General features: G+C 37.3%; 1 protein-coding gene across 1 annotated transcript in view; it reads right to left on the reverse strand.

Moving 5' to 3' along the window:
- The window catches only part of Col12a1 (collagen type XII alpha 1 chain), a 117,028-nt gene that overhangs the window by 21,956 nt on the left and 83,031 nt on the right, over positions 1-12,041 (reverse strand). The window contains 6 exon segments of the mRNA XM_032909894.1: positions 20-169; positions 6,550-6,659; positions 7,887-8,029; positions 10,085-10,223; positions 10,322-10,360; positions 11,091-11,255. Of these exon segments, the coding sequence (XP_032765785.1) occupies positions 20-169; positions 6,550-6,659; positions 7,887-8,029; positions 10,085-10,223; positions 10,322-10,360; positions 11,091-11,255 (746 nt within the window).

Consider the following 12,041-nt stretch of genomic DNA (forward strand, 5'->3'; position numbering starts at 1 on the left):
CATCACATGCGTTACTTACTGTGGCTGATTTCCTCTCTCCTTTAAGAAGTTTTCCAAGAATTTCATAGCCATCAGTTGTTATATTTCCAGCTTCTTTGATGTCTTTTTCTACAATTTCATAGCAGTCGATATAAATCTTAACACTCTTTGAAGTCACTACAATATGGACCTAAAAAGATAGTTAATTTTCATTATAAATTTTCTCTCAAAAAAGTAAGCTGCATTACTCTACACCAATTCTTTATAAATTGTTATAAATTGTTTCTTTAATAGTTATTCTTCTCTCATACAATACATCAAGGCTGCAGTTTCCCCTCCCTCTACTCCTCCCAGTTTCTCCCTAACCCCCCTCCCCACTCCCAGATGCATTCCTATAAATTAGTTCTTAAACCATTTTATCCCAATCCAAGAGTCTTGGGTTAAAAAGTCCAAGAACCTAGGTTTCAAAATCAATGCTGTTATATGAAACTGTACTAGGCACTCAAGGCGTTTCAGAGTCTGTCACCTATGTACATGGGTGTAATTTCATATTTTCCTACTGTGTACTCTCACTGAGACACAGCAGAGATGATGCAGTGTACAACAGAATTTTGTGAAGTGTAAAAGAATGATCTAAACAGACGTTAATAAACCACTAATATATTTCGTTCAATACAAAGGAAGTGTAAAGATCTTCCACAGAGGTCAATTCTAATTCATTCATTCATTCCTGTCCCTTCGCTGTGTATCTTACAGCTCTCTAACATAGTAAGAGCTAGCACATCATCTATAATCAAACCTGGAAATCAATAAAACTCAAGATTCATTTAAGGAAAGGACTACGTGTTAATTGTATTGAATCTACTATTGAAGATAGAGACAATAGGAAATCTATTGGTACAGAAAATTAGCAAAGGACTTGTATTGAAGCAAGGAAGAGAATACTGCGGGAATATGTTGACTTCATACTTAGACTCATAGACCCCAGTATCCCAATACAAACACTTAAGCAAGAATTTGATAATTACTGTGAAAATTTTGACAGATTTAAAAAAAGCAGAAATATTTGTAACTGCTCTGAAGCAGGTAGGATGGGAAAAATTTCTAATGGTTTATTTTAAATCTAAATATTTTTCCTACAAGGAGTCACCACAAAAGGACTGGTTCATAACATCTGTGATAAATAGGAATTACATGTTTTTATATACAAGTGATTCATAGCTTACTAAAAATAAAGTTTCAACATCCGTGAGATAAACAACTAACACTGATCTCAAGAAGATCACATAAGCATTTCTAGGATATTTAGTATCTAATAAATAATAAAAAAAATTATTGGTTCTTATGAACGACCACACAGACAAATGTTCAAAAGAGTTATTTCCAAATCAAAATGAATTTAATTTGTATGTCTTTCACCATAAATCAGCACATCCTAAGAATATATTTCATTCTAATTTCCTCACTCTTCTTACTGCATTCTAAACATATGCAAATTACATTTCAGCATGGATTCTTGATCTTGAATTCAGGATTATGGTTGTCTGCACTGGGCCTGCAGACTTGGCCTATCATCAGTCAAACATGGGTGGAGAGGACTCACAGGACCAGAGCCTACCCTGCTTCAAAGCTACTGGCTTTGGGGGTAGGGAAATGATTGTCTTCAATATATACTACATGTGAGTACTTAAAGCCACAGCGGATACATTGAAACTTAAGGTCACACAAACAGCTCTGGTTTAACTCAACATCTCCAGACAAAATGCAAAGGCATGAGTATGAGAAGAGAAGGTAGACCAATGGGAGTGGGAAGAAGAAAAAAGAGTAAGAGGTGAGAGTATCCCAAATGCATTCTATACAGATATGAAATTGTCAAAGAAGAAAACTCAGAAAACTTATATGTCAGTCAGCCACATGTCCTTACGATAAAGTTATATAATTGGGCAGGAAGTGTTACTGGAGAGAGAGCTCAATTGTTAAGAATATTTGCTGCTTTTCTGAAGGACCTGATTTCAGTTCCTGGCACCCAAATGATAGCCAACTCCCACCTGTAATTCTAGTTCAATTGGATCTGACACCCTTTTCTGGACTCTTTGAATGCCTTCCATGCATGTAGCACACATACACAAAGGTAAATAGTCAGATGCATAAAATAAATAAAATATAATATAATAATATATATTCAGTGGGAAAAAGGAAGAAAATTGAAACAATAATGTATGAAGAAAATAAAGTTCTATATGGTCTGGTGCAGCCTACCACAGACAAAGACTACTCTGCGACTTAATCAAAAAAGTTTCTCTTTGAAGCGCATGACGGTGAATGTAGAGAGCTATGACTGCACAAGGTGCTGAGAACAAAGGATGGTTGAGGGCCCAGAGAACACCATGGAAAGAAGAGGCAGAAAGAATGTAAGACCCAGGAGATAAGGGACAGAGCTACAAAAGCTAAAGAGGACATGGTCATGGCAATCCTGCACTCACAACAGCCATGTCCGCTGGCGCTGGGCCCAAAGGTGTAAGGCCCTCCTAACAGTCAACTGTGAAGGAGGAAGATGATCACAGCACCTTCACTTACTGTTGATCTACTGGCAACGTAGATGATGGTTAGTTCTAAACTTAGGGTCTTACAAATGGCCCAAATTAAACCCTGATGAGCACTAAACTAGTCAAAGTTAGTAAATATGGGAAAGAAGTTGAAAAACAGGGGTGCTCTCAGAAAGACATAAAGGAGGGTGGGGGAAGGTAACCAGAATATATTTTTTTCATATATACTAAATTTCATATTATATGTATATATGTGATCTACATAGGTGTGTATATATACATATTATATGCAATATCATATGAAATTTAATATATATAGAATTTTCAAACAAAATATTATCAATAAAAAAAAGATAAAAAAGGGTGAACATAGAGAATTTGGAAAAAGAGAGAGCCAGTGAGAAGAAAGAAATATGAAAAATATGAACACTTCTCTGAGAAAACAAACAGTACAGGAAGGTAATGCCAAGAAAAACTTAGCTTCATTTCCAATAATTAATTATTATCAGTAGAGATCTCTCAAAGTACTACTCTTTTGGCTTAAAATGGAGGATTCTATGAAAGTTGAGGATTTTTAAATAGCTACAAAATGTTTACAAGTTGTTCAGGAGATTAGATTCTTAGCATCTTCAGTGACTATGAAAAAAATAAATTCATCCTTCTCAGCTGGCTACTCAATTGTAATTTTAATAGCTTTATCAATGAGCCAAGGTTGTTTCTAAGAACTTTGCCAAAATCAACATGTACTAGATAAGGATGAGTCAAAACCAATTACATTCCCAAACTAGAATTTGCTTTCCCAAGGAGGAGCTTATCTATTGCATTACATCAAAATCTGCAAATTTTTAAGCAAGATATACTCTGCTACGGCACTTGGGAACTTTTTGTTTCCTCTATGGCTGTGTTGTTACTGCTGTCATGTCCATAAGCAAGCCTCTTGTCTCTTTAAGCCAGACTAGGAAAGCCCTTCTCCAACCTCATTAAGCATCTGTAACTCCCGTTTCTATTGTGGATGGATAGGAAAGGGCTAAATGAGACTATTAAACAGAAGCGAAGAAAGGGATGAGGGAGGGAATATGGGGAGAAAAAGCTTAAACAAAGGGACATTTGAAGGCTCATGTGGAAACCTATCACAGTGGAAGCTTCCTATACATATATGAAGTCTATCAAAATGGCACATTAAATAATAAGGAAAATATCTTTTATCACCAAATAAAGTGTCCAGTAGTGGGAATGAGTTATATCTAATCAAATTGTTGGCCAAGAATATCCCATGGGAACTCCCGAACAAATCAGGCTATTGTCAAGAATATTGGTGATTCTCCACAACTGACAGGGTCATATTGCTGAAGACAACACCTACCTAACTGATTGAACACGAACCAAGCTGGTACCAGCCTAGTGCCTTCACTTCTGTGGAAAAGTTCTTGTGGTACTCTACACACTACCAGAGGAGAAAAGTAAAAACCAACCTAGCTTCAATCCCTAAATAATAATAATGATTTAGCTGGACCTGGTACAAGATAGACTGGTACAATAGTGGCACAACGTTTTTTGAAGTAACCAACCAACATCTGATTGGGTTAGGGCCATTCCATGAGACAGAACCCATACCTAACACTGCTTGGGTGACCAAGAACCTAAGACTAGATAGCCCAGGGACCTAAAAGAAAACAAAATACCACTGTTCTGCTAAAGTAATGTAGCAATAAAATGACCCCCAACAACATTCTGCTATACTCATAGATCTGTGCCTTCCTTATCAGGGCAAGCTTTCTCAACAGCAGATGAGAGCACATAGAGACCCACAGTCAGACATTATACTCAGAGTAAGAGACCTTAAAACAGTCAGCCCTAACAGCAATGTCTCCATCAAATCACTCCCCTCAGGGCTCAAGGAACTCTGTGGAAGAGGAGGCAGAAAGAGTTATAGCCAGAGGGAATACACCAAATAATCAAGGTCTTCTAGATACAGTAGGGCTGACACGCGTAAGAACTCACAAATAGTGTTGTAGCACGTACACAGTTTGTATCGTTGTGCATTAGAGGGATTCCTAGGGATGAAAGGAAAAGTGAACACACACAACCATTCCTAACCCAGAAGCTATCTCCAAGTGATAGTCACATGAAAAGAAACTCAGTTGTATCCGAGAGTCTTACTAGGGAAACAAACTAGTTGTAAGGGCAACAGCAACAGAAGGGTACCCCAAGCTCAGCAACAGAAAATGAACTCAATGGCATCTTTGAAAGTTCTTTGTCCCATATGTTAAGGAAGAGGTTTGGGGGTTTTGTTTTGTTTCGGTTTTTGGTTTTTGGTTTCGGTTTGTTTTTTTCTACTTTTAGATCCATTGTATATATATTATGGCTTGCAATTTGGGGTTTTTATGAAATCTCTCTCTCTCTCTCTCTCTCTCTCTCTCTGTGTGTGTGTGTGTGTGTGTGTGTATGTGTGTGTGTGTGTGTGTACATCTATATGCATTTCTTGTGCTTTTTCTTTGGCTCTTTTGTTTTGTTCTTTTGTCATATTCCAATTTGTTTGGTTTTTATTCTATTTTTCTTAGTATCTCTTAGATGTTTTTTTTTTTGTTATCAACAACAAAAAAGAAAGGGTATTGGTCCAGAGGGGAGGGAAGGTGGGGAGGAACTGGGAGGAGCAGGGGAACAAGAAACTGTAATCAGAAAAAAAGTGTATGAGAAAAATCTATTTTTGTTAAAAAGAAAAGAGAAATTCTCAAAGAACTAGTAATTTTTACATATGGATGGGAAAGAGGAAATCTAACTCATGGACTGGAAAATGCAGGAAAAGAAATGAAGCTTTCCCAAGAGCATTAAGCAGGGAATAGTCTGCATTGACCTGTGCAACCAAGAGAAAGGCTCTTCAGTGTCACTTGGGGATCAGACTGAACTAGAAAGCTGTGTTTTCGTGTCTGTAGCTTGTCTTTTACCATGCCATACAGAGGAAAATTATATATGATCAATTTAATAATTTGTATTCCTGTTAGCACAATGTACCATGAAAAACAGCATTAAAAAGTGTATTCCTAAACTAGATCCTTGCTTTTGTTTCTATATATCCTGTCACATTACTGTCCTTTGTCAACTGATTGCCCTTGGAAACCTGAAAGTTTCAAAATCCTCTAGACACTGACAAAAACTCAAGATCTCCAAGAATGAGAAACCATCTTAAATATATCTTAGAGCTTCAATGTGATTATTTAGAAAACTCTGCATTAAGAGAATGGTATCTTTAGACTTTGTGCTCATGTAATAATCTATTACACATTTACTTTAATTATTTCACCAGTTATTATTCACTTTTGGACTTAAAAATGCTTATTCTACAGTCTGCTTGCATGCCTGTAGCTTTTTAATAGGCAAAGGCATAAAATAAAATGTTTGTTCTCTATAAAATGATAATATGACCAATTAAAATGTAATCTATTAAATTAAGTTTGTTAAAATAAATGACAGAAATGTTTACAATAAAGAAGTAGGCAGAGTGGCTAGAGAGATGGTTCAAAGGTTAACAGCACTTGCTGTTCTTCCAGGGGACTTTAGTTCCCAGCTTCCAGGTCAGGTAGCACAAAACTGCCTGTAACTCCTGTTCGAGAGGGATCTAACACCCTCCTCAGGGCTGCATATGCAGCTTAAAGTTACACACAGCATAAAGTTACCCAGACGAACACACATACGCATAAACATCAATATATCTTAAATTTGAAAAAATGGCAAGCAGAAAAACAAGCAAGTTTCATTATATATGTAAATCTATAAATACAAATATATGTCTAAGTATTGATTCGAACTTCGAAAGATACGATGAAAATATATCAAAATGCTAATGGCATTACTGTTTTATTCAAATTTTATCCTTTGGATTAAGCCAATTATTTAAAATAAAAGTGTATTTGTAAAAGACATAGCTAGAATTCTAATTTAGCTTAAACACAATTAAGATTAAGTTTGGGTTTTTAATTCATATTCTTATTCTAAGAATAAGACTCAGATAATCTTACATTTTTACCTTATGAAAGCTTCCATAAAACAAGGTCTTCACTTCATCTGTGTCAAATGTAACAGTTTGTACCTCGCCTCTTGTATCCTTATTAAAGAAAGACAGTGTCTTGCTAGAAGCTGCAATCAAGATAAGATTGTTGTTAAATTATATGCACGGTATACTTTTATTCAAAATATACGAATAGTTCTTGTTGGAGAAATTGAAAAAAACAAAGTTCAGTATCTGCCAGAGAAGATGTGCCCACTGGTACAATGGTGACACAATTACAACAAAGTAGCCAATGACTTTCTGGCTGAATTCAAGGCCCACTGCATAGGAAAGATCTCAGGTAAGGATCCCAGAGCTGAGGAGGTCATTGGCCAGAGTCAGAGGAGGACCTACTTCTATTCTTCGATAAGTAGACATGCTATCACACAACCTCTGAATACTATGTTCATAGCCACACTTGGTGCTGCATTCGGTCTTTGTCAGAGGAGCTTCTTATGGGTGCAGGCAGAGGTTAACGTTGAGCCTCAAAACTAGCTAAAGTACCAAGAATAAGAGCTGCCGCAGTGTTCAGCCCTAACCAAAACATCTACATCACTCCTTGCAAGACTCAGGGAACACTGAAGAAGGGCAAAACAACGTAAGAACAATGGTATAGAGGGTCGTACTACACAAACAAATGTCTTCTAAATATGTCACGGTAATTGCACCGTTGCTCTCACTATGGTTGCGTTTGCACACACAATGACTGCACAAGATTGGGATCCTGAGTCCATTATCATTTCAACGTGAATAGAGGAGAACTCATGAGGCCCTACCTCTCCATGACCAACTCTTGCCACCAATTAATGTTTGGTTGAGGAAGAAGGTGTCATTTTCTTCAGTAGTGTAGCCACTAAAAAGTTTTCCAGAGTCCAATCAATAACTTCCTACTCATGCTCATGGATGAACCTCCCCCCACCCCAATTAAACTCAATACTTTGCCAGTAAAGACAAAAGAGTAAAAGGACTTTGCAGGGAGAACAAGGGTTTCAAGCAGAAAAGAAAAGGGAGATGAGAGGGGATGATGGAGATGAACAGAACAAAGATTCAATGCATACAATTGTCGAAGAATGCATAAATTAACTTTTAAAACTAAATAATTGAAAAAAGCAATAGAATTATTTCAATCGTAATAAGATGGCATTGAAATATTTGTTGGCATCCTATTTTAATAAGTTTCAACTTAAAACATGTACCAAGTAAACAAATGTAAATATATACATATGCATTTATACATACATTCAGAAGATTTCTTAAGATATAAAAAAAATCATCAAAACTATACATATGACTTAAAATAAAATAAAGTTCCTTACGATCTGCAATCACTCCAACTTGTGGTCTGTAGTCTCTGTCTGTAATTTGCCAAATTGCAAAGGGGTCACTAGGAGTTTCTGGGAGAAGTCTAAACAATAATATAATCGTATATGAAGGGGGGAGTCCATTGGGATGGAGTTCTCTGTTGGATCAAACAAAATAAACAATAAGTGAAATTATTCACCAGAGACTGTTTTGAACTTTTACACAAGAATATCATTATTGGTAGTGTTAGTACCTAATTATAGTCCTCAAACCTCATAGCAGGAGAAAATCTCATGAAACACATTAAAAAAAAATAAATACAAATTGATGGCTTGTGATTTGATCAAGTTACAAGAAAAACTTTCAAACAGTCTTTATCTCCGTATCCATAACTCCTTTTTCTAAATGCATGGAAGCACTAATTTTAAAGTAAGAAACACTATAACTATAGATATAATGTAAAGAGATGGGGTCTTACAAAACATACTTAATTTCCAGTGGCAGGGGTATGACAGTGTAAATAAAATGGCTTAAAAAAGTTGTCGTTTCTCTCTTATCCTCACAGTAGTTCCTACAGCTCTAAATTCCTCCCAGAAATCAAGAAAGCACCTCTAAGCTCACATACAACCCCAAAAGAGGACCAATTGTAAATGTTTAGGCCATGTACATATGCAAACAATTAGAGACAAAATAGAGATGTGATTCAACTGGAAGAAAATGAGTTTTGGCTCTAACGACATGAGACAAATATTTCCGTCTCTGGTGTCCCTCTAGCACTGTGTGAACTGCCGTTCTGCGAGGATGTTTGAAGGAGAGTTAATGTGTTTCTGTATGACACTGTAGGACACTTTCTCCCTGGAGGTAGGACAAAGGCCTGGAGAGAACTCCTGGGAAAATGGAACAGGACATCTGTGGAGGTCCTGGTGCCTAGGTGTGATGTGCTCTTGCTCCCCAGGGCATAAGCTCTGAGAAAGCTGACATGATGCCTTTCATGTGGTTACGAGCTGTCTTTTAATGTCCCAAGTTAAAAATACTGGTTTTCAGGTTGGGGATTTGGCTCAGTGGTAGAGCGCTTGCCTAGCAAGCGCAAGGCCCTGGGTTCGGTTCCCAGCTCCAAAAAAAAAATAAAAAAAAATACTGGTTTTCTTTTCCTATATCATCCTCATCTCTCTCATTTAGCCTATTTTTCTCCTTCCTCAGTAAAACAATAAAAATCTAATTACATTTACCCTTCTCTCCTTCTAGTCACAACTTGTGACTTCTGTAGAGACAAGAGGCTGCCATCATTTAAAATCATATTTTGAGGTGACTGAAAAAAATTAAATATTGAGTAATACTGCCCACTAGAAAACCTAGCATACTGAACCACTGTAATTAAGCATAAAAGGTGTAGGAATTTATATTGGGTCAAACCATGCTATGGACTCCTCCCTACAACAAATTAGCTTTGGTTTTAGAATTAACTTTCCATTGGCATTCTCAGCGCATTTCAAATTTCAGACATTATTTTCTGACCCTTTCCTAACTTTCCGGGCAATTTGTTTCTTCTTCTCCTTTCTCCCCTGGAATTGCCAAACACTCATTTTTCAACCTAAAAAGTTTTTCATTTTAATGAATAAAAAACATCAATTTTTGTTATCATGCCCAGGTGCAAACTTTCATGAAATAAAATACATCTGGTGCTACCCAACAGACTGCTAAGGTATCAGCCAATAAAAACTACCCTCAGCCTGTCTGACCATGGGCAAGCGTAACTATTGCAGCCCTTGTTTTCTGAGGTCTGAAACATGAGCTAGAACGTCTGCTCTCATCTCTCACTTACTCCACCCAGCTCTTCTACACCACAGGGGTGAAATGTTCAAAATAATAAACTGCCTTCCTGTGTAAATGGCCTCCCTTAGAAGAAGGAAGTAAACGAAAACCCTAGCCTGCATCTCAATAGTGTGTTAGCCACCATCCACCATGCCGTGACCAGACTGAGAGACTTGGAGGGAGGAATAGCAAGACATGGATGTCAGTGTTTGATGTTCACACTGCTACGTAATCCTAGGAAGATAATCGAGCTGTGTTTAGGAGAGCAAATTTAGGTTGTACATAAGGAGTCTTATGGCAATTCTTAAGTTCCAAGGTTTAGGAAATCCTCAGCAAGTCTAAGAGCATCTTGTCTACTCTAAGAATAGGGGAGCCCCCTTTTCACACATTTCACACTTACGCTGTGGGCTGATTGATAAAGGCATTCTTCTGAAGCCTGTAGGCTGAATAGCTGGGGAAAGACCCTGATTCCAAAGAGACTCCTTGGACAGAAGCAAAGTTCTTTTCTGTCAGGTTGTAAGCTTCAAGCATCTTAAAGCCTTGACATCAAAGAAGAAAATATTAAATGAGTACATTACAGTTACGTTGTTGTGAATATCTTGAAATAAATTAGCCAAAGGCTACATAAATATCTTACCTGGTGATGTGTAGCCATCCAGATAGATGAGAGGACAACCTGGAACATGCAATGTTCTTTAAGTATGCATCACCAACATGGCTTACATAGATGCACAGAGAGTAGCAATGCATATGTACAAAGCAGAGGTTTTAATATAGTCTTTAATTGCTGGAAATAATATAATGTCTCCATCATCTGAACCACAAGAACTGTTCCTCGTGGTTGAGGGGGAAGACACATTAATTTGGTCTATGTTTAGCATCTGTACTTCAAAGATGAATTTGAAATCTTAACATTAAAGGAAAATCCTAAGCCTAGACTAAGGACGCAGGTCAATGGTAGAGAACCAGCCTAGCATAGGCCAGGTCCTAAGTTCGATCCTGGCAATACAGAAAAAAGAAAAACAAATAAATAAAAGTAAAAGGTCAGGCTTCTCGTTGTTCTCTTAGGGTACAAACCAACAAGGGACCAGTTGATTACAAATAGGAAACCACCTCACTGAAGTTCTCCCAAATATACAATTCAAATGCTGGATATATTTGGACTGGTAGGAAAGGGGGAGATTAAAATGATTTTCCCATATGGGGTTTATTACATCTTTAATGCTAAAAATGGACTTCTGGCAAGAACCCATTTAGAACGATCTCAAAAGAGCAATGATTCATCGGTTTCAAGAGATTTCCCAGAATCTATTTATGCCCTGGGCGTGATCCCACACAGTATGGATAACTGCCTATAAGCAGTCATTTCTCAATAAGGTCGTGTCTGTGTGCTGAGCGTGACTTACTTGAAGTGGCAGTTTCACAAACAAATGTGATAAGATTGTCCTCGATCTTCTCAAAAGATTCAAAGTCGTCCACAATGAACACGTGCCTCTCGCTGGGCTTGCTGGCAATGTTGGCGAGCTCATTGTAGTCCACATCAGCCACACCAACAACGAATACACTGAATCCTGCCGAGACACATTGACAAGGGAATTACGTAGCCTCTTTGCATATTTTGTTATTTAAGAAATCCAAAATGAAAGCATCATAAACCATGCTGAATTTGCTTAGCATGGACATCAAGTCCTTTTATTTGACACAAACTCCTCTAGGAGAAGAATGTGTACTCTTTAATGAATATAGCCTCTTCACTGTCATCCTATTTTCTGGCTTATAAAATTCAATTCACTGAGTCTTTTCAAATGACACCCCAACAATTAAACATGAAGCTTTTAATAGTAGAAGGACTGTTCTGCATACATGGTCTTCCCTGGATCCACAATTCAAATGCACAAAAGTTCAACCGTTCTGTTGATTCCCTTAACAACTTAAACCTGCTTTAAGTTTTAAAGTTGAATTCTTAAAGCTGGTTTGTTTTAATCATCAAACTTGGCCTCAAACACTTTGACCACTTTTAAAATGATAGTACACCTCTTGCTGAGAACAAACATTCTACTCTTTAAGTAAATACGAGTAGTTTTATTCTAAATGATCTATTTGACATCATCACAAACAGGCTATAATGAGGAAATTTACAGACATAAACATTTTGGGGTTGGGGATTTAGCTCAGTGGTTAGAGCACTTGCCTAGGAAGCGCAAGGCCCTGGGTTCGGTCCCCAGCTCCGAAAAAAAAAAAAAAAATTTGTGTGTGCACCACACTTTTATCAGTTTATCTCTTTCATTAAGTAAGTTAACCAAGGCTCAGAATGCTACCTGGTCTCTCAAAAGCAGATCCTGGTTTCTAATGTGTAC

The sequence above is a fragment of the Rattus rattus genome, chromosome 8 (genome assembly GCF_011064425.1).
Source record: "Rattus rattus isolate New Zealand chromosome 8, Rrattus_CSIRO_v1, whole genome shotgun sequence".
In the NCBI taxonomy this organism is placed as follows: Eukaryota; Metazoa; Chordata; class Mammalia; order Rodentia; family Muridae; genus Rattus; species Rattus rattus.